The sequence below is a fragment of the Miscanthus floridulus genome, chromosome 1 (assembly GCF_019320115.1).
Source record: "Miscanthus floridulus cultivar M001 chromosome 1, ASM1932011v1, whole genome shotgun sequence".
In the NCBI taxonomy this organism is placed as follows: Eukaryota; Viridiplantae; Streptophyta; class Magnoliopsida; order Poales; family Poaceae; genus Miscanthus; species Miscanthus floridulus.
In genome coordinates, this window is record NC_089580.1 from 48,209,955 (window position 1) to 48,232,855 (window position 22,901).

The following is a 22,901-nucleotide window of genomic DNA, read 5'->3' on the forward strand; positions in this document are numbered from 1 at the left end:
GCACCAGGAACGAGACACAAGTCCCTAGCTGGTGCGCGCTGTAGAGAAAATAAACGAAGGGCACATGCGAAATTTCGCATGGTCATTGAGTTCTCCGGCGAGTACTATATAATTGAGCTGTCGTATTAAAACATTAGGTTGCTAGGCCTTATTGTCTTGCTTGGCTGAGCCCCAGAAATTGTTGAGATGGCCCTGCAATCACGGTTGTTGATTACATCTATTTATATGTTGGATTCACGCTGCATGCAATGTAGTAAGGGCAATTCCAATGGTGTATTGATAATAGTTTCTATCCTCATTAAATGACTTGTCACGTAGGTAAAACGCTGATATGGCAACGTAATTAATGAAGAAAGAGAGCAAAAATCATAGAAATTGTTTCTTCATGAAGAAATCAGGTCTATTCTTGACCCAATGCACCAAGAAACCATGAAATTGCTATTGGGGAGAAACCACCAGTTTCTAGGGAGCTCGTGTCGCACTCCCATTGGAGGAAGAAGATAGAGTTGGGAGAGAGAAAGAGAAAATAATTATTACTTATAGAAACCATGGGTTAGAAAGCAGTACTTTTTTGTGCGGTATCCTATGTTAGAAACTACTAGTTTCTTTTATTGGGACTGCCCTAATACTATTAATTCTGATTGTATTGACCACGGGAAAAGTGAAATTAAATAGCATGATGCGCAAAACCGATTGTATAACATAAACCCTCCTAGTGTGCAATGTTTGTGGCGCGTCGTTGCATCTTTCACTATTTCTCGATCTTCAATATATATCCGAGAAACAAATAAACAGCATGATGCATGCATATTGATGCATTACAGCCTTGGCCACAGCCCACATGCGTGCCAGACAAATCTCGGACAAAGGATATACTATAACCCTAGTAATCTCCTACAACTAAAAAGAACAAAATATGGATACTTTTTGGTGCGATATTTGTTTTGGGTCTACCGTCACCTCCCCGTGCGATCCCACGAGTCACCCGCAATCAAAACCGCCCCATCCGCAAGCCCACCCACGATCGAAACCTGCTGGATCTAGAAAAAAAAAGAAAAAAGAAAAACGAAGACGCTAGAAATCCTATTGGCCTGCTGAGAACCGTGTCTCGCGCCGCATGGCCTGCTATGGGGGCCCTCCACTGGTTGCTGCTGCCTAGTCGCGGTCGCGGCTAGGACGGGGGAGGACCGCCGCACCCCTGCCATGGCGGCCGTAGCTGGCCGGGTGCTCTCCTACTCGGGAGGTTTGGGAGGGATGCGTGCATGCCGTGGACGGCCTTGTCGGCGGCCTACTCCATGGCTACGGACCATGGTACCACTACTCCCATTCTAGATCCCCTGGAGCTCCGATTCGGTATGACAGAATCCTGCCCTTGGACTCAAGCCCTCTTCTCCATTGTGACAGGGGTGGGGAAGGGTGCGGGTGGTGGGCTGCCGCTAACCGCCCTTGGATCCTCTCCCCCGCGGCGCTCCCTCCAGCTTCCTCCATGTGGCTAACTCCTCGGCACCCTCAGATCCACCCCTCACCCTTCTAGTTGCACTGCAATCCTTCCCCCACCAGGCGATTTGAATCCAGCAGTGTTAAGCACACGGTAGACGGTGGTAGAATCTACGCCAGCGTCGCCTTGCCCGTTGCCTGCATCTCCCCTTCAACCATGAGTGTCCATGAGGTATTGATCCTTTCCTCAATTTTCATATGGATGATTAATTGAATGATCTTAACGAAGCCACAATGTTTGCATGGTTGCCTACAGCCGGGGGGGGGGGGAGGGGGGGGGTTGAAGATCCACTCGAGCATGGCACCAATTCACTCGCTGAACATATACAAGGTCATGTCTTCCCTCTCCTCTTCTTGTTTTACTAAATTGGTTAATGATCCATCACGTGCATAAATATTCATAAAAATCATTTGAAATGGATCAATTCTAATTCACACTCCATGTGTTTGATAAAATGTTTCTGAGAGGTTGGGAAATTATTTTCCACTAATGCACTTTATTCCTAAAACAGTTGTACAAAATATATCATATATTTTCTTTCCTGATTTTTGTGGTTGCCTACACAAGAATCAATTACATAAATTGGCCTCATCATTCAGTTTAGGTTGACTCTCGTTTAGAATAGTGTTTGTGTAGTCGGGATGAAATAGAAGCTACACCATTAAATGCTATTGATATTTTTTGTTTGGCTATCTAGCCTAAATAAATATTTGGATTCATTATCTAATAGTTCTAGCCTTTTTTGTTAGCAAAACAGATTGAGGTGACCCCCGCCGGTGGTAGGGCAGGCGAACTACCCCGGCCGGCGGGAGGCAAGCGAGCCCCTTACCTGTTTGGGCACTTCTCCCTGTTGTCGTGGATCCACGAGCCCATTGCCTGGTCACAAGTAGAGGCCAAGGAAAAAAGGAGCATATGCGAATGCGGACTTGGCAGCGGCTACCGGACTCCTCCGCGGCGCACCTCCTCCTATAGTTTTTTTATATGTGTGAAGGTTAGCTTAGGTGTTGTAGTTTGCTTCAGTTTCTTATTAGTTTTTTTTTTAATTCGTCGTGATTTTAAATATTTTTAATGCCCATCCTCGAACTTGATGGTAAAATATCTCAAGGTTGCTTGGTCCAATTTGTTCTCCTATGCAGGGTACTCTTACAGATAACGAAGAAGACACCTGCATTTATGTTTGTGACATTAATCCAAACATGCCAAGTGTTGGAAAGAAGCGTGCTGTAGAAAGAGGTCTCAAACATGAACGTTTTAATATATTTTGACACCTAAGCATGGGTTCTGTTGTTCAACACTTGACTCTTATTTTCAGGCTACAGCGAGGAACATTCTCTCAGCTGGATACAAGGAAATGCAGAAGCTCTAAGTTTTGAGGATGGATCTATGGATGGCTATACTTATTGTCTTTGGGATAAAAAATATGAGACACATTGAGAAAAGCTCTATCAGAAGCTTGCAGGTTGGCTAATTTCTTTAGAAATCCCAAATAGAAAACCATTAGTGCTCCTGTCTCGAGTATGTTGCGAGCTGATACACATCAGTATGTTGTAGCGATTTCTTTCATATTTTGGATATTTGCAAACTTTTAACCATTGTCGGTTAGATTATATAGCATGTGCTTTTATATACAAGTTTGAAAATGATGGCGCTTGTTTCACCAGCCATGCAGAAATTCAGAATGTTGCATAATACTTGTGCTAAGGTTTTATATCTGGATAGTAGCATCAGTCAGGTGTGTTGTATATGTGAGGGAAAGAAAAATCTTGACTTGCTAGAAATTGGTGGTACTTGAACTACAATCCATTGCAATACTATAATAGTTTCATTATAGTAGCATTTATATATGCTTATTGGTTCATGTCCTCACTGCTCATATCTGAATTGTGAGGGAGAGAAAAATCTTGAATGGCTAGAAATCTGCATCATTTATTCTGTATTTTTTTAGTATACTATCTGTTTGTTGGCACTGAACATCGCACAAAGAATAAGGACGCAGAGCATCATCTATTGCTATCGCACAACGAATAGGTTCCTTTGCTTCACTGTCCATCATCGTTCTTACAATTATTGGTATTTTTTTCTTATAATTATCTCCATGTTCTTCCAAAATCTTTCAAGAAAGCTAATTTAGTAGGCTATTATTGGTCAATTTTCTTTTTTAAAAGAAAATGGAACGGAACCTGCAAATTATTTTGTTACTAATTGTGGATTAGTAAAATAAGTGGCAAGTAGCCTATTATGCTTTCAGAAATAGCAAGTAGAAAAACTACGCCAGTGAATAAAAGGATTCATAAAACAAAGGAAATTCGATCAAGTTAGCTGCAGTCTTGCATAATGTTGTCAGGTTTCTAAGAGCACAAGAAAGATATTCATGTACTAAGATTCCTGTAGCATGATTTAGTCCTCCCTGATAAAATAAGTAGCACATATCTAACATGAGAGAGATGATCTCTTATTATATTATATCCGTGATTTGTTTCAATATATATATATATATATATATATATATATATATATATATATATATTGTATCCTTGATTATTATGGTTATTTTTTTTGTTTCACAAATTTAGCCAGTTTGTTGCAAGAAAAAGTAGTTCTTGATATAATTTGTTTGGCTATTGATATTAGTAGAGAGAAGGTTCGGCACTCAGAAATGGTATGGTGAAATGTTGGTTGAGCATTTCAAGCATGCCCTGAGACAGGTATTGTTTATGTCAGAACATTCCTGTAGTAAAATGTTGGTTAGATTTGGATTGAGTAAGAAAAGCAAGTTAAATATGATGGGCTTTCTGGATATGAGTCGGTATTGGTAAGCTAGAAGGCTATATTCTGATGTGGCTATCTTATGACGCATCTTTGTAAGCTAGTATGTTAGAAGCAAACTGCACAACTCAGTGTTGTCCTAAGTTCTGCTTATACTTAGATATTTTTTTATTGCTTTATAGGTAATGTGCTTTGGCTCTCCTCTACATCCTATTGGGATCACAAGGTTCAAGATAGTATTGTTAAAGAAAAGATGCCTGAACCCAATAAACATGGACGCCTTAATTGAGCTCCTTTTAATGTATTATCTTTTTAGTGAATAGGACTGACTGAAATCTAAACTATGCGTCTTACCACAAGTTATGAGTGTGCACTAGCTGTAGGTTTTTAATTAATAATTAACTAGGTTCATACTATCATGCAGGATGATATGAAAGAATTTAGATTGAAGCTTACGGTGATCTTGCTATCATCAGAGTTAAACAAATGAAAGGGTGCTCCATATTTTGATAGGGATGAAAATATTGGAAACCCAAGCAACTGTGCCATAATAGAGAATCCAAAGATGACTGATCAAGTGTCCACGAAAAAGAGAAAATATTCTGAGGAGGCCGAATGCTTAGTGGTTCAAACGGGCACCCCTCAGCACATACAAACTCAGAATAAATCCCCACAAGTCCATGCCAACCAAGACCCTGATGAGTTTTGGGCATTTGAGGCCATGAAAGACATGCCAATGAACAAGGAAGAGATGACTGAGTTATTGTGTGATTACGTCATGGCAATTCAGGATGAAGCGACGTTGAAGTAAGCTACATGCTTATTTTATTTACTTTATTTACTAATAATAGTGTGCTATCTTATATGACGAAAACCATCATCTGTGTCTAATGCTTTGCAGAAAGTCTTGGGTTAAAGGTTTTCATCCCTCCATGATTACCCTAAGTGTTAAGGACCTACAAGAGTTGTTAATGAACAATCGAGACATCTCTGAGAACTGTTTCAACTTAGGTGTCCGTTTTTAGTCAGCTCGAGAGTACAATACAATGAAAAAATACAATAGTATTACGAAGCATCACATAGACTTGAGATTCTGTGTAAGCATATTTTTAAATTTTTTATCATGCTATATTATATTGTCTTATTTGTTGTTCTCCTAATTGTATAAAGTAGGCAAAGTTATACTAATCCTGACTCTCGATATCCTTCTCTTCCAGAAAATATGTGCTTTACCAAAAAAATGCTAGAATACCGTAAAAAATACACTAAGAAAGAAATGGCTGATGCGATTGGTGTATGTGAGAATATGGAATATATCTTAGCATAATACAGATACGTAAGTTGCTTGCTCCTGCTTTTATTACTTGTTTCCTATATACTATTCTAAACGCTATCATGTTTGTAGTTTCTTTTGCCATGGCTGCACGTTCGAAAGTATATGTTTTATGTTTTCGATCAGAATAAGAAGATACTTATTATGATTGATCCTAGACCTATTGAAGACTGGTGTAAAGACACATCAGCGTTGATGTATGTCAGGTACACTCTTGGATTTATCTTGCAGTACATGGATGCAGTAAATGTACATATTCCTGGATGGAATGCGGATGTCTTCAAATAAAAATTCAAACGGGAAGGAAATAATGCAGAGGACATAGATGCGTAACTAACTCAGAGTCACTATGGCTTGCAATAACTCAGAGTCACACCCGCGCTGAGTCTTGCCACAGACACTTAAGTGGATATCTTATTCTACAGTATATGTCTACGTGAAATAGACCAAAAGCCACACATATTTATACGGTGAGTATAATATTTTGTTTTAAGTTTTTTTGGAAGATTTTTTAAGAGACGCAGTATTACCCATGCGACAGACACTAATATTGACATATATACTCGAGCCTGTGTACATGATGGTATAGAGATGTGACGGAACTTATTCGTGGATTTATTGGCGTACGAAAGAAATTGATATCGTAGATTTCTTCCTTCCGATATAAAACATTATCTTAGACGCATCACGGAAATGTCTATAAAGTAAAGTTTGTAAGCCTGTGACGCCGCGCTCTCCGTGACTGTTAATTTCACAAACTTTGCTTTTTGGATTAACTATAACTTTAACGTTGATATTTAATTTTTACAGTATTATTATCTTATCGTGCGATCCGTGTGTTTTTAATATAAATTGTTAGCTATTTCAATAGCAACGTACGCACACGGTACCTGGTGTAACAGAAGGAATGAAGTACATACGCATCTGACATTGGAGTTGGGGCGGTGGTGGCAAACGAGACTTGTCTGCAGGACGAGCCATGTGGGTAATAGTGTAATTAATTTTAGCAACCCAATACGGTCAATCGTCTTACCGAGACCGGCTCGACTAACAAATTATTTAAAATTATATTTTTACGACATTGAATAGCAATAAATAAATAATTTATGAATTGTTTCCTTAGATATATATTTTTATACATTTAATTAAAATGTTTGACATATCTATATTGATAATATAATCACTGCTGAGACACATATAATTTCTTGATAAGAAAATTCAAATATTTTGAGATGAAGTGGACGAGGTTATTATAGATGACTTTTGGTTATATCTTATTGGCCTTTTGTTGACAGAGATAAATCCCGCTTTTATAAAGCAAACACAAGGTTTTTTTGACAGAGATAAATCTCGCTTTTATAAAGCAAACACAAGTTTTACAATCATTATAAAACTTAAATATTAATATCCTCTCAAAGTTAGAATGCTACATCATCTTATGTCTCACTTTAGCTCTACCACTTATCTTAAGCGATGTGGTGCAATTTTAAATGATTATTTATGCATCGCAGTACTTAAGGGTGCAGGCTGACCTAGGATTAAAAAGTGCAAAAGAAGAGTTACTAAAAGGCACAATAAAGATACAATAAATACATGAGTTTTAACTTAACTTGGGGATTTAAAAAAATGGTAGCAATCAATAAGATTAAAATTTAGATCATGACGTCATAAGATATGAGTTGCACCAAAAGCTAACGTATATAGTTTAAACTAAACTTCAACTAAATGCATACTGAAGATACACATAAGTGCCATGCAAAGAAAAAAAACAATGAATATGGATGAAAAATATATATTGATAAGTTCATGACATCTAGATAGAGACTATAGAGTATCTATTGTGCCTATTTTGTTAGAAAATAAACAAATAGAAAAAATATCTAGCTTAATATAAGGAATTTACAATTTTGTTGTTGACAACCTTTTCATTTTAAATCATTCATCCAAGTAAAATTATGTTTGAATTTCTAACTTTTTGAAATTCAAAATTTTCAAGCGACCTCGGGTGTACAACTTTGCAGTTGAAACCATTTTTATTTGAATTCGTTTAGGTTCTAAATACTCAATTTAGAATCAGGCAGAGTGAATGCGAGGGAAATATTTATGCCTTACAAATGACTTTTTTGCTATTTTAGGTTTGATTGATTTCTTAAAAATGATACATAGGAGTCGCCTTTAGAAAAATCTATTTCTTATGGTTGGGTTTATGTTTTCGGCCATTCCTATAAATCAATTTGTAGAGACATCTATCTACTGTAAATTGTTGATTTCGTAGAGACGGGTAAACAGTAGTGCATTTTGCAGGACCATTTTATATATTGCATCTGTAATCATCGTGGCAAGTAGCAGTATCAGCCAAGAACGAAGCTACTGTGGCAATAATGATCCTGCATATATATAGTATATATGCATGACGCAAAACACAAAGCCATGATTGCAACAAGCCCTCGGCCGATAATTTCGTGTCGCAATGATGGCCCGAACTATAGAGGCGACAGGTAGCTGATAACTTGGACATCGAATCATCGAAAGCAAATAATAAATCGCGCCCGTCCTTAATTGCATCGCTTCGCAAGTGTGGCCGGCCGGGCCGCCGGTCTGTGATGTGATTGAGTTGCAGTTGCGGTAGTGATTAGCCTCCCGTACCGCTAGGACTAGCGGTCGTCTCACCACCTCCAGAGGCGGAAAAGGCGCCGCTGCGCGAGGGAGCTCCAGCCTCCAGGCCCGTACTAACACAGCACATGTTGCGGCCGGCTGGCCGGCCGGCGTTACGAGCGACGGTGACCGGCCGCCGGGGTCGACCTCCGGACATCAGGTCATCTGCCATTCTTCAGACACCAGCCATCAGACATTCGTACGATTACGAACCGGGGTCAACCTCCTCCAGCTCTATGCTCATCTGCTGCTGCTGCTGCTGCGTGGAATCAGAATTTGGACCAAGAGATCGGGCCGTGTGACTAACGAAGAATCTATTTTTTTCCTTTCCTTTCCTCGCTCTCATGTGGCTCGATCTACGCATAGCTGCTTCTTGATGCTGCTTACGTGGATGGGTCATCGCATGAAGTGCTCAAAACACGTTAGCTAAGCCAGACAGCGACAGGTTAGGCAATGCCATGATCTATGTTCTCGTCCACACAGATACGAATAAGTACAAAAACAGGTACCCGATCGAGACGGAGACTTGCTGCGCTCTTTTACTCCTTTTGTTTATTTTCTACTCCGCGTGGATTTAATTTTCGATCTATGTAGTTTTGTTATGCTCAGCAAAAGGGAATTGGTATGGCTAGCGCTCGGACGTCCGGACCAGACGTCCACGCAGCCCGCCTCATCTGCCTTTGTCCCGTCCCACGCGCGAACTCCGCCCCATCTCTATGCCCGGCAGTCCTTCCCCTGATTCCCTCTCTCTCTCGACAGTGGCACTCGGGAGCCGGGACTAGCGGCTGAGGATAAGCACGTCTCCGGTGTGACCAGACCGCAGCACCCCGTCCGCCGGACCCCGGCGCGTTGTGCGCCCCATCTGCCGCCCCCGGCTTGTCCCTGGCCAAACAACATAAAACACTTACAACATGAAAAAACATTTAAAATGCACCATACGTCTAGAAACAGATAAAATATTTGGAACATACACTTACAACATGTGTGTGAAACACATGAAACATCCAAATAAAACACTTCCAATATGAAACCACTTGCTGCAACATAAGACTAAAACAGCCGAAACATTTGGGACATACTGTTGCAACATGAGTGAAACATATGCAACATCTAGATAAAAAAACTATTGCAACATGCGTCTGAAAACAGATGAAATATTTTGAACAAACACTTGCAACATATGCAATATGTGCAGCATCCCCCGATCTACTTTTGCAACATCAAAATAAAACAATTGCAACATACATACGTGTGAAACGCTTGAAACATACATATGCAACGTAGGGGAGGGAAAGGCTGGGGCCGGTCGATTCCGGCCGTCGAGGTGGCGCGCGAGCACCACCAGCACCGGTCGTGGGTGCCATGGCGGGTTCAGCGACGCGTGCGACGGCGATGGGGATGGACGGCGAGGGAGCGAGCGGCGTCGGTGACTAGGACGAGGCGCGCATAGCCGATGATGGGGTGTGGCATGGTGGGGGAAGGACATGGCAGGGCAGCCAATGAGCGCGCTGTGGTGGAAGAGGGGGCCGATGAGCGGAGTGAAGATTTTTTTTGTTTTTGTTTTTGAGAGAGAATGGGGGCCAGTCTTGCGCAAGCGGCAGGTCTGGGAGCCAAGTCCGGATGGGAGTGACGCCACGGACGCCCGTGGCATACATGCAAGGCTTTTTATTTGATATATATTGTATAATATTAGAGGTTTCTTAATTAAATACACGCCGATTCCCCCTTTGCTCGTTCACCGACCGACCGACCGATGTTGTTATAGTTTTTGCTGTAGTGTCACCCAACTAGTTACACATGGAATGAGGAAATGATATACGTACAGGCATGAAGAAGTGTGCCAAAACTGCCAAAGCTTGCTTCAGTTATATGTACGAGAAGGGCGGCATCCAAAGTTTAGAAAAATGGAGGGCTAATCTCGATGATGACCGCGCCAAACTCTAGGAAGACTCTTTGGCAAGTTTACCAAGGATAACAGAAAATCACCTGCAAGACTACATAGGAGTAGGATAACTACATCGGTAGGTCTACCAAAAGTTCGTTTAGCCATATATGCATGATGATATGCCGCTTAATTTCCTAGCTAATGAGAGTATATAGGCACAGCCCAGTGGGCCTGTTAACGCTCTAGTAATTAACCGTGTTCTTAATAAGTCTTCTTATTTGATTCTCAAAAAAAAAAGTCTTCTCATTAGTTTTTTCCCCAATTCCTTTACGATCGAGAAAGAAGATGTTTGAAAGGTACTATTGTAATGCACCTTCAGCTTGTCAGTTTATGGTCGGTTGCCGTACCTGTACTCGTACACGACCACCAACGAGCGGCAGCGGCTGATGATACTACGAGGACCAAAAGGGTGCATGCTGCATGCAGTTGCAGAGGTAGCCGTGCAGGCAGTTGAGCGGATTGTTGATCTACCGGTCGCCGGATCAATTAACACCGCCGCAAGAGCTAACCGTACCGCCCGTGGATTTTCGTGTGTACGTGCTGGCATATATATATGATGGTTCTACGTACTCCGATCCACTGCAGGATCGGCTGCTAATACAATCAAAGGAACAGGCATGCATGTGTCATCATTTCACATGTAACAATCATATATGTTGTGATTGTCATGCTTGATAAAGTTCTGCATGATGGCTGATGGTGCAGTTATCTCGCTATTGTGCAATTGAATAGTGAAAACGATCGCATCAGCTGAAACGGATTACAGCAGGAAACTATACAGCAAAAAACAGTGCTAATCTGCAGAATGGTCAGAACTTGGCACTGCAATATTCCGTGCTGCAAATGAAACCTGAATCCTGATGGCGGATGTGGAAGGATCAGGCCCGGCACCAACTCATGCGGCATGGAACCACCGATCCAGAGGCTGTTTTCAGCAGAACGAGACGCTGACGACTTTGTACTGGTGGAGGGCTCACCCCGTGACGGACGGAGTGGATGGCTCCACCAAACCTGTAGGTTCGGATCGTTCTGGACCAATCGGCTCGTTTGGATTAAGTTATCAGTCATTTTAGTTTTATCTTAAATTAAATATTTTTATTTATAACTAAGTTTACAGAGAATGCACAAACATTTGCAACATTAAGCAAGATTCATAGGATAAAAAATATTTTGATAGAACATTTAATTGGTATATTGTAGATTTTAATGTATTTTATGAGCTGTTAAAATTAGAGAGATTTGATTTTCGATAAAAAAAAAAATTTAGCAGAAGATAAAACTACCCTCCGTGGTGCTACTCAGCCTGCATAATTTAGAATGGCAATTTGCAGTTGCTGGCCCATTATTTTTATTTTGAAAAAAAAAAACAACAACTTAACGGGTTTCTGTGGCCCAAATCCACCGTGGTGCTACTCAGCCCACACGGCCGCGCGCCCGGTCACATCTTGTCCGCAACGGCTACTTTTCCCCCCGATCCCCTCCCCTTCCATTTGAATACCCCAGCCGGCGACCCTCCTCGCCTCCCCGACCAGCCTCCACCGCCTCTCCCACCGCGCCATGGCCGCCGCCTCTCCTCCAGCCTCCTCATCTCCCCCTCCTCCCAGCGCAGCCGACGGCGACGGGGACAGGGTTGGGTGCGGCGCCGCCCGCTGCTCCTCGCCCACGCCCGCGCAACGCAGGAGGACCTCCCCCAACCGCAGCGGCGGGAGCGCCCGCAAGGTTCGCTCGCCCCATCCATCTTGTTTTGTACCTAACGCTTTGGGGATTTCGCCCTGTTTGGATCGTCGGGTTCTCGGCTCGGGGCTTCGCGCGGTTGTTGTCGGATTAATCGGGGTCGCTGCTTGGCCTTGGCGTGCGAGTGGCGGCTCTGGTTTCGGCTGCTGGAATTGGATCTGCGATGCTGGGTTGGAGTGATGCAATCATCCGATTTGTTTTGTCCAAATCCATCCGGTTTCTGTGCAATTATTTCGTCTCGGTACAATTCCTAGTTGCTCGAGATCGCTAGAGTCAAATGTCTGATCAAAACCCTATTTCTGTTCTTCTAGCCGTCTTCCTTGTTGATCTCGGTGATCTCGTATCCATTTATGCAGGAACGCCTGCAGCTTACAACCCGATGGATCAGTTAGATTACAAATGATTTGATGTGCTATTTATACAGACCATTTTTAGTCCTTTAGCCCTTAACTTCGTAAGATAAGATTTCCTGTGGCATGTTAACTGATATCGTCATGTGGTTTGGACTTTGTGCCAAGACTAATTTTGAGATGATCAAATACGGGTCGGTGTGAATGCACGCTTCTTTTAATCTTGAATTCAAGTTCATGTTCATGCACAAAAGATTTTGTGAGCCATATGGCCATGTGTCTGTATCAGTTACGTGGTTGCAACCACTGATGTTTTTCTCATCTCATCTCAAAAGTTACGTGGTTGCCTTGTTACTGTCAAATTCCTTAGCCTCAAACGTGGTTACAGCATTTGGACATGGAGCTTCATATAGGTTAGACCAATATATCTCCAGAAATGGCAGTGTGCTATTTTAGTTCCTTTTTTTTCTTAAAAAATAAGTAGTTGCCAACCAATATAATAGATAAAATTTGTGACACAACCATAAAAAAAAAGTGTTTCTATTATTGGAGTAAGCATTTGCTGCCAGAAAGTACTATTACTAACTTTGAAGGTGTATTTTTTTCCTTGTTTCGTGTGAGATACTGAGATGTACCATCATATACTACAATTCATAATTATCACATTGTGAGCTGATTAAATATTCTGTCTGTTCACCTCTAACCGATGACTCATTCAACTTATAGCCTACAGAAAGTCAGTAGAACAAAACTTCTGTTCTAATTTCAAATATTTCCATTGTAACCTTATGATTGTTAAAAGGGTAACACATATTTCTGTATTTGGTTCGTGCAGAATCCAGGGTCAAGAGATTTTGGAGGAGGTTCAGTTCTAAAATCTGTGAATAAGTCAACATTGCACTTCAAGAAATCTAGGAACCGCAGGAGTGGTTCCCCTAACAACTGGACCCCTCGGAAGAAGACTGAATCGTACATGAAGAGAAAGATCAAGCATCTTCAGGTACTTGATGAATTATGTGATGCTTCTCACAGGTCAAGTACATGAGTATGGATTTTCAATATTTTTCTAGTGCCTTTTATTGCATTGCAAGATTACAAAAAGTGCAATTTAAATTCTTTTGCTATTTGAATATTCTTTGTCCAGAGATAAGGCAAAAGAAAAAGGAACAGGAAAACCAAATTTTAAAAACTTTTAATAGTATAAAAAATAAAAGCTCTGCCTTTCTGTCGTGTGTAGGAAGCTGATGGAATGACTGCGTCCCTCCATGAGACTCTAGGAAATGCAAATCCTCACTATACTAGGATGGCAAGGGAGAAGATTGCAGCGAGAGAGGCAGCCAGAAAGGCAACAGATGCTCGCAAAGCTGCTATGGTTGAAGCTTCATGGTGCAGAATTCTTCGAGCAGCTAGGTGAGATTACTGCCTCACTCTTTTAGTGTCTTTGCTGGACCTTGATGCATTCATTCTTTAATCATGTTGATTATTTTTTATCCATTATTTTATTTTATTTTATTTTGCTACAGGATCCAAAATAAAAATGCTGATGAAGTTATGGAGAAGGCCATGCTACATGCGGCTGAAGCATTTGAGGAAGCTCGAGCAATGGGTGTGATGATGTATGACAGACCTGACTGTCCACATCAGCAGTATGAGGTGGAATCATCGTCGCATACTGGAGCACAATCAACCCATAAAGTTACCGCATCATTTCAGACAGCTTTTCAGGTTGATATGGAGGTTTCTGCTGCAGTCAAAAAGGCATTTGTTCAACTCGCAAACTCTCCAGATTCAGCAAAGAGAGAAGAGTTTAAGGAGCTATTATGGAAAATCAGCCAAAATCCTGATTTGACAGAGACTGGTGAGAATTCTAAAGATAAACAGCAGCTGGTTGACTGTAGCAATGAAGATACAAGTGTGTTGAAACTCAATAAAGAAAACATCAGCAGCAGCTGTGTTTCTTCTGATTTCAATACCACAAAAGTTCAAGAATCCATAGATGTTGTTAACATTATGCTTGAAAGGCTAAAAGCTCTTCATGAAGAAGAGCTTGCCTCCTTAGCAGTCATTGTAGCTACATCTGGCCTTAATGCTGCACTTCAGAATGAAAGAAGCAAATATCATGAAACAGGCGCTGAGAACAACATTGGTGCTGGGTCACTCAGATCACAAGCAAGGAGGTATTCTACTGCAGCGAGTTTTATTGGTGTCCAAGGACCAAAGAAAGAAGTCACTTCTGAGTTACCAAGTCTGGATAAGTTCTTGGTGAAGCATCTTTCAAAACTTGAAAGAGAAGTTCAGGCAGCAAGAGAAGCAAGCAGAAAATCCACTTCAGTAAAGTCTGCCACACAAGGTGCCCACAGCCAATTTACAGGCAGCAATGCAAAGGCGCCAGAATCAACTTCAGACCTCAGCAGCATTCTGGTGAAGCATGTGTCTAAGCTCGAGAAGGAGATCCTGGAAGCAAAGAAGATCAACCAAAGAATTCGCCAGGTGGAAGGAAGTTGCGAGGATGTCAAATCAAATGACAAACAATTGGAATTTAACAAGATTCAACCAGAAGCTGAAAATAACTGTGATTTAAAGGGAAGCTGTGAATCCAAGGGATACTGCAAAGATAGAAATCACATAAAAGATAATTATGATTGTGTGCAAGAATACAAAGAGAACAAAAATTGGTATTCACGTCAGCTACCACCCTCTGGTGCAAAGGACAAACAGGGTGGCAAGAGGTTAACTCGAGTTGAAGCTGCTAGGCTGGAAGCACTTAAATCATTTTGTACTATAGATGGCAACACATTAGATGCTGGCCTGGACAAGATCTTCATTAAGCCAATCCATAGATTGGAGAAGGAAAAGAGGGAAGCACGTGAAGGACAAATCAATGTGCAGAAACATCCCCAGAAGCTTGGTCAAAGTGCAACAGTGACAGAGGGCTTAGATGACATCTTAGTGAAGCATGTCTCAAGGCTGGAAAGAGAAAAGATTGACTACCAAAAAAAGGAGGATGCACTGGGAGAAGGATGGACCAATGTGCAGAAACATCCCCAGAAGCTTGGTCAAAGCACAACTGTGACAGAGGGCTTAGATGATATCTTAGTGAAGCATGTATCAAGGCTGGAAAGAGAAAAGATTGATTACCAAAAGAGGAATGCACTGGGAGAAGGATGGACCAATGTGCCACATGATCAGCGGACGAATGATAACAATGGCAAATCATCTGATAGTTTGGATCAAGTCTTAGTGAAGCATGTAAGTCGACTGGAAAGGGAAAAGTTGGAATATGAAAAGAGGAATGCACTAGAAGGAGGAACAAGTGTGCAGGATAACAGGGAAATACACTGTAGCAATGCTGCAGCCTCTGGTAGTTTAGATCAAATCTTAGTGAAACATGTCTCCAGACTTGAAAAGGAGAAGATAGAGCATGAAAAGGACGGTGGTATGATCCTGCTAAAGAAGAGTCAGACACAATGTACAAATGAAGCTGCAGGAAGCCTGGCTGACATCTTTGTCAAGCGTCCAACCAAGCTTGAACAGGCGAAACTGGCTTCTGCTGCCGAGGAAAAACCAGCTAGTGGCTTGAACCCTGTCGAAGAGCGTAGAAGAGCTAGACAGAAGGAGCTTCTGGATGCGTGGGGAGGAATGGGTCTGGGGAACTCGATGAAGCCCCATGTATCAAAGATTGAGAGGGATAAGGTAATTCTGTTGAACCAAGCACATCCTATGAAATGTGTTAAAGAAACATCCTGCTTGCAGGCTGATATCTAATCTAAAATGTTTCAACTACTTTCCAGGCTGCTTGGAGGATAGCCGAGGATGAACAGAAGCAGATGACTGCTGCAAGGGAGCCATGACTTCAGTGAACCGGGACAAATATCTGATGCATTGTGCTTCAGCTTGAAGGAAAATGCATCCTCTGAAGTCTGAACTCCTACATTTTGCTTAAGACAACTGACGGTTGTTTGGGAGGATCAGATGTCCAGGGCGTCATGACCTGTACTAGTGCCGCAAAGCGTGACACTGTCAACAGGTTACTAGATCGTATCCCCCTTCATATTTGTTGTTGCCTCTGGTACAATCTCCTTTGCTTGTTGCTCCCTTGTAATTACGTATTACTCCAATTGTCTAGGATATAACTTGGAGCAAGTTCAAGTGAAATTAACTCTTTTGGAGATGACGACCAAAGTCCAAAAAGGCCTAATGCAGTTTCCTAGCTGCAGTTACTAACTGCTGCGGCTTATATTTTTTATATAGATACTGTTTTTTGTTTGTGAATACCCGGCGTAGATTCTGCGCACACATGCGACATTTCTGGTTCCTCTTGCATTTCGTCATGATGGATGAACAACGCGCAAAATGGCCAAATGAATATTTTCGCGTTGTCCATTTGGCCTCGGGGCAGCTTTGACATGATAATAGTTTGCATACAACTTTGGTGCATTCTATTTCTCCTATAGCTTCTATGGAACTTTGAACTGCAGTTGACATTTTTGCATGCATGCTCTGCTCTTTGCTTCTTCTGTGAAAGTTAGGTGAAAAGTTGGATCATCAGAAAGAGAAACAGGGGGTGGACCTAGCTAGTAGTAATGATACCTGGTGCCATGTCGCCCCGAGAGGCTACAGAGTAGTGGGGAGAATGTTTATTGAGAACTTTTACTGAATGAGTACAGTACTAACCTTAGACACCAGTACTATTGTCATAAGGAGCAGCTGTGAAATTAATCTGCTCATTTCGCAAGCTGCAGTAGGTTATGCAAAATCTGCTGTTATTTTTACTGAATTGTTAATTTGTTTTTTTAAGGGAACTGGAGGATGAATTGTTAATTTGTTATGCGGTTACTTCTTGATGTTTTAAAGCGTCTTTTTCTGCCACTGTCGCTTTGGCATGCGCTCACATGTAAATCATGAACATCAAGAGTGATCATCAACACTACTCAAAGTTAACATGCAAGTAGTCGTTAAATCGGCAATTGGTCAAGCGAGATAGTCGTTAAACCGGCAATTTGTCAATTTGGCATGCGCTCACATGTAAATCACGTTAATGCCGGCTGCCTGACATGCATGTACCTGCATGGCTGCATCGCATCCTCTTCTCATAATAGAACGATGGCCAAACGCATTGACCACCTCACGCCATCTCGAGGCTGACGCACTGCACGAGCCACGGTGACCGCGGTGGCGGCTTCACCTTCGGCACCGTCGTCGCTTCCTGGAGACGGAACGCCGGCGTCATTGCCCTCTGAATCTGATATGGTGCTGATCCGCCGGTGTCCGTCGACGACTCCGACGCCGTCAGGCTCCCGCTCCCCCCGGAGATGTCCGACTCCGAGGCCAAGGGGGTAGCGGTGCCCGTTCTCTCAGGCTCATCCCGCCGCCTCCTCTGGCACCGGCCGCCACTACTGCCGATGGCTAGCGTCAGCTCCAGCCCGTCCTCCGCTGGCGGTGGCGTGACGACGACGCACTCGTCGGCGGGGAGGCGCAGGTGCAGGTCCAGCGCGCGCCGCGGCTGCCTGCGCCGCCGGCCGCCGCCTTTTCTGGCGCCGGCAGCTGAGCTCCGACGACGGCCTGGACGGCCCATCAGCTGCTTCTGGACGCGGTACAGCCGGTGTAATTCATGGACCTGTTGCGCAGATTGAAGAAATGGCATAACAGCACAGACTTCAGAATTCAGGTGTCTTGCGTTAAGAGTGGTGTGGTACGGTACCTGCTGCCTGAAGGTCTCTTCGTGCCTGAGCATGGCCATCTTCAGGAGCTCCATGTCCCAGTGACTCGCAAGCTTATTCTCCATCTGCACCGTCCTCTGTCCTTAATTGACTACCGGTCCTTGCTCTCAGTTGAGACTAGTAACCAGTTGGATATCCGGCCTGCAGCCAGAATTGAAGGTGCAAGATGCAGAGATCAGTGATCAGTAAAATGGAAGCTTAGTTTCAGTTCAGTTGCTGGAAAGAAGCTGTGTTTACAGGAGCGACGATCCATGTATGGGTACAGCTGATTTATTTGGAAAAACAAGCAATCAGCTCATAATAAACAGCAAGCAAATCAAGAGATGCCAACAAGACAATAACAAGGACATTATCGATATGCGCTCTACTCTAATCATACAAGTAATGAAGAAACTAATGCTACCTCACTCATAAATCATAATGATGCGTGATTACATTACATAGCACTGAAACTAGCCTCTGCATCACACACACGCATACAGAGGCAACTGACTGACCTGATCCTGGTATATATCCACAAGGTCAAAAGATGCTTGTTGTCCTCTACCTTGCTCTCTCCTTTGTCTCCTTCTTCAGTGTAGTGGTAGATTACTAGATTAGATTCTTCTTCAGCCAGTGACCATAGATGGTGCTTGAATCCAGCACGCATGCAGCATGAGACAGAGAGAAAGCAAAGGTGATCGTCTCAGATGCTGCAGCCAGTCTGAAGGGAGGGAGGGGAGGCGGTGTTTATATAACCTAAAACTAGGCCACCATCTCAAATTCACAATTCTCAGCTGCAGAAAATGCAATGATGCTTGGAGAGAATATTTGGGCTGGCCCTGGCCCTTTAATCTCGGTTCGGCATGCCGAACAAGAGCAGTGGCATGATCCTTTGCAATGCATGAGCTGCCCCTCCCGGAGCAGACATATTGGCAGGAGCCTAGTAGTTTAGCCGCTGGCTGGGCCCCCACGCTATGTGGGCCCCACATGGCCAGAGGCAGGGCCAGGCCAGGCCAGTACCGGTGCCGTACACTGTTTCCCTGTCTGTGCGGGCATGCAACGGCAACGCAGTGCATGCACTGACAGTGCGTGTGTCCATACATGTGTGCCTTGTTTAGGGCCTGTTTAGTTCCACTTTGTTTTGCTAAATTTTTCAAGATTCTCCGTCACATCGAATCTTTGGACGCATGTATGAAACATTAAATATAAATAAAAAATAAAACTAATTACACAGTTTAGACGAAATCGACGAGACGAATCTTTTAAGCCTAATTAGACTATGATTGGACACTAAGGGCCTGTTTGGATGCAGCCCTAGTCTGGGCAGCGCCGGCCAGGCATGCACATCCGACCCCAGGCGCTCAAAATCGAACGCCTGGGAGTGATGCCTGGCTCAGGCAGCTTTTCCACGCTGCCATCCAAACAACCCCTAATTGCCAAATAACAACGAAAGTGCTACAGTGCCCATTTTGCAAAAAAAATCGGAACTAAACTGGGCCTTAAATCACCTCCAAATTCCAAGTTTTTTCATTCTCTCTCCATCACATCAATTTTTAAACGCATGCATGGAGCATTAAATGTAGGTAAAAAAAATAACTAATTGCACAGTTTGGTTGTAAATCACGAGGCGAATCTTTTGAGCCTAGTTAGTCCATAATCGGACAAAGTTTGTCAAATACAAACGAAACGTGCTACAGTGTCCATATTGCAAAAATTTATAATCTAAACAAGGCCGTGGTATATATATGTTGAGGTTGGTTGAAGGATGAAATGAAACTCAAATCAAAATAAGGCCCCCTTTCGCAGGCTCTCGGAGGCTCCGGCTCCTCCTCAAATTCACTGTAAGCCGGAGCCGGTGAAGCCCGCCTAAGTGACCGTTGAGAATTGCCTTGCCTCGCGGAGCACTTGCTAGCAATAATTCATTTGGCCGCAGCAGAGCAGCGTTGAATACGGTGCTAGCAGATTTATTATTAGCATATATAGCCATCAAGTTACTGTCCTCACTCCTTTTCTCCTTTTCTACAGAACTGACAACATTAACGATGATCACGTGCCTTGGCTACCTTTTTGAATCATGCATGCATGTATGGCGGCGAAGGCGATGGCATGTGTCTGCTTTTCACCGTTGGACCAGACCATGCGCAGGCCAGGCCCCTACCACTAGTCCACTACCAGTACCAACAGTGTCTCTGCATCCGCTGACCAAACACATTGTCAGACACGTACTCCTACTTGGCTAGTACATACTCGTAATATACTGCACGCTACGGAGTAGTTTGCAGTAGTACACTGCTTTGAGCAGAATTACTCTACGACGCCACACATTCGGTAAGTACTTATATTGACAGAAGTGACTGAACGTTTAGAAGCATCGTTGTTGATCATACTGTAGAAACTTGAAACGCATGGAATTGATCTAGAGGAGCGATAAAAAAAATGTAAAGAAGAAAAATATAACTATATGGATACAAAGTACTAGAAGTCTTATACAAATAATTAATTTAAATTTAAAATAAAAAGAAAAAAAATACCTTGGGCCTAAACAACTTATCGGTGATCGCAATTCATAAGAAGTCAAGAATCAAGATGTCGTCATCGTGGAGCCCTGCCTGGTCACCGTCCTCGTGCGCCGTGTCCGTGTCTCTGGTAGTCTAGCTCTTCGCGGCGGCGCGGCTCTCCAGCTCCACGTGTGTAAGGCGCACGTCCCGAACTCAGATCAGAGTGTGTTGTTAGCCGCGTGACTCCTCGCCTCCTCTCTACCCGAGGGCCGTGGGGAAAGGAAACTAGAAAAAAAATGCCGATGTTGTGTTTTTAGACCGCCTGGCCAATTCTATGTCCATCTTCTTATTAGTTTGCTAATGCCTAATGAACTATAGGATATAGGAGTTTGTATCCCTAGACTTGGACCCCTCATCTGCTTAGACCTCAGCTGTCGCACTTCGTGTCCTACCTAGGGCCGGCCCTGAGCATGATCGAGTTGGACCGGAGGGGGCAGGCAGCTGCAGAAACTGAGATAAAAATGCACTTTTCTGTCACTGAAAACAAGCAAAAGCAACTAAACGCATGCACGGGCGTCGGGTGGCGTGTGGATCGTCCATCGATATGACCGGAACCGGAAGACACGGAGATCGACGCCAAGGTGCGTGCATGTATGTGTATGTGCGTGGCTGTGTATCTGCGGACGAACGACACGGAGGAGGGAGGAGGGAGGAGGGAGGAGGGAGGAGGGAGGACGATGCACATTGCAAATGTGCAAGGTAGCAAAGCTGTGCTCGTCCTAGGGCTTGGGCGAGCTGCACGCATGATGATTTTTGCAGGCTACATCCATTTTCTCTACATCCCTTTTCAAGTGTTATTCTCAATTCAAACATATTCAACTTTAACCAAATATACTCTCTCCGTCTCTAAATAACCATCCTTTCCACTTCTCAAAAAACAACTTTGACTATTATATATATAATATTAATATTTATGGTATAAAATTAATATCATTAGATAGATCGTTGAATTTATTTTCATAATAAATTTATTTAAAAACACAAATGTTGCACGTATTTTTTATAAATCCAGTTAAACTTATGGCACGAAAACTAAAAGCGACGGTTATTTAAGGACGGAGGGAGTAGGAAAAAAAATATTAATATGATACATAATTAGTACCATTAGATAGATCTTCGAATCTATTTTCATAATAAACTTATTTAGATATTCAAATATTGCTAATACTTTCTACAAACCAAGTTTGAGTAACACAAATACTACAACAACGCTTTAAAAGGGACAGAAGGAGTATGATATATCAGTCCCTTCGTTAGTTTATCAACACTCTTACGAGGGAACGAGTATTAGTCGTCTATATTTGCAGCACCAATAACTCTACCAAAAGGCTTCACAGATGCTGACTCACGTATCTTTCATATTCCTTTTTCTTCAACCAAACTTGTTGAGTAACTCCACATAACCATTGCTTCCAACATTATTCATCAATCTTGTTTAAGTACAGTTCTTGCTTCGGGCAGGTGCGATCATTGCTTGATTCAGTTAAGACCTCCCCTAAAGATGACCTACAAGAGCGAATGAGATACGGTTCTGCTGAATTTAGCATCATTTCTACTCAACCAAACACTAGCTTAATGCATAGCGCACCACTAATAATTAAATCCGATTCTAAGCTAGCTTATAGAAGAGAAAAACTTACGACGCAAGAACCAAATAAATTCGTCATGCTAGAGGGCTTTTGAAATGATGATGATTGATGATAGATGGAATATTACTTTATGTTTTCAGTGGTCCATGTGAAATTTGGATCTTTTATAAATTATAATGGTATAGGAAACTAGCTCAAAAACAATGGGACGAATGGTAGAGGTGGCAGTTGGGCATAGACTTTGATCATGGGCCGCCTGACCCAACCCAATCCAACCCGCCTGAAAAATACCCATGATAAACACACTGGGTGCTCGGTGGGCTGGGATGCAAATTTTCGACCCGTAACAAAACTCGAGTTAGACTAAGGCCAGAATTTCAGCCCGCGGGATGATAGCCTGACGGCCCGACTGAACACAAATCTCAGCCTGACTAACCTCTCCCACATCCGGCCGGCCACCGGGACCTGGAGCCATGTCACATAAAAATATTATTTAAATGAAAGAAGTAGATCTTATTAAGGGTGATAAGCCTGGAGCACGATTAATATGCTGCTAAAACTTTATATTATTTTCTCGAGCATCTCAATGACCTTAAATATAAAAACTCAAAAATATAAAGTTGTAGATCTCATTGAGGGCAACAACTTTGATATAAAAAGTATCTTCATTTGACACCATATAAAAAAATACTATTTTTCTAATGCGACAAGCGCTAGTACGTGATTATTATGCTGGTGAAATTTTATATTATTTTTTTCAACATCTTAACG

General features: G+C 42.6%; 2 protein-coding genes and 1 pseudogene across 3 annotated transcripts; 2 read left to right on the forward strand and 1 right to left on the reverse strand.

Annotated features, from left to right (window-relative positions):
• The first annotated feature begins 5,486 nt into the window (after window positions 1-5,486).
• Window positions 5,487-6,305, forward strand: LOC136482898 (uncharacterized; annotated as a pseudogene).
• Window positions 6,306-11,754: 5,449 nt separating this feature from the next.
• On the forward strand, window positions 11,755-16,366 carry LOC136482908 (spindle pole body component 110-like). Its single transcript, XM_066480065.1, has 5 exons — window positions 11,755-11,916; window positions 13,117-13,281; window positions 13,519-13,691; window positions 13,805-15,974; window positions 16,073-16,366. Exons 1-5 carry the CDS (start codon window positions 11,755-11,757, stop codon window positions 16,130-16,132), a joined length of 2,730 nt encoding a protein of 909 aa, XP_066336162.1. The 3' UTR covers window positions 16,133-16,366.
• A 927-nt stretch (window positions 16,367-17,293) lies between these two features.
• On the reverse strand, window positions 17,294-18,801 carry LOC136482920 (uncharacterized). 2 transcript variants are annotated; one of them, XM_066480081.1, is made up of 3 exons: window positions 18,549-18,801; window positions 17,983-18,142; window positions 17,294-17,898 (listed from the first exon to the last, which is right to left on the reverse strand). In XM_066480081.1, the coding sequence occupies exons 2-3, from the start codon at window positions 18,064-18,066 to the stop codon at window positions 17,407-17,409; spliced, it is 576 nt and encodes a 191-aa protein (XP_066336178.1). In that variant the 5' UTR covers window positions 18,067-18,142; window positions 18,549-18,801; the 3' UTR covers window positions 17,294-17,406. The 2 variants fall into 2 exon arrangements, with proteins under 2 accessions (XP_066336178.1, XP_066336171.1); XM_066480074.1 differs by having other exon boundaries at window positions 18,499-18,801.
• Between the last annotated feature and the right edge of the window lie 4,100 nt (window positions 18,802-22,901).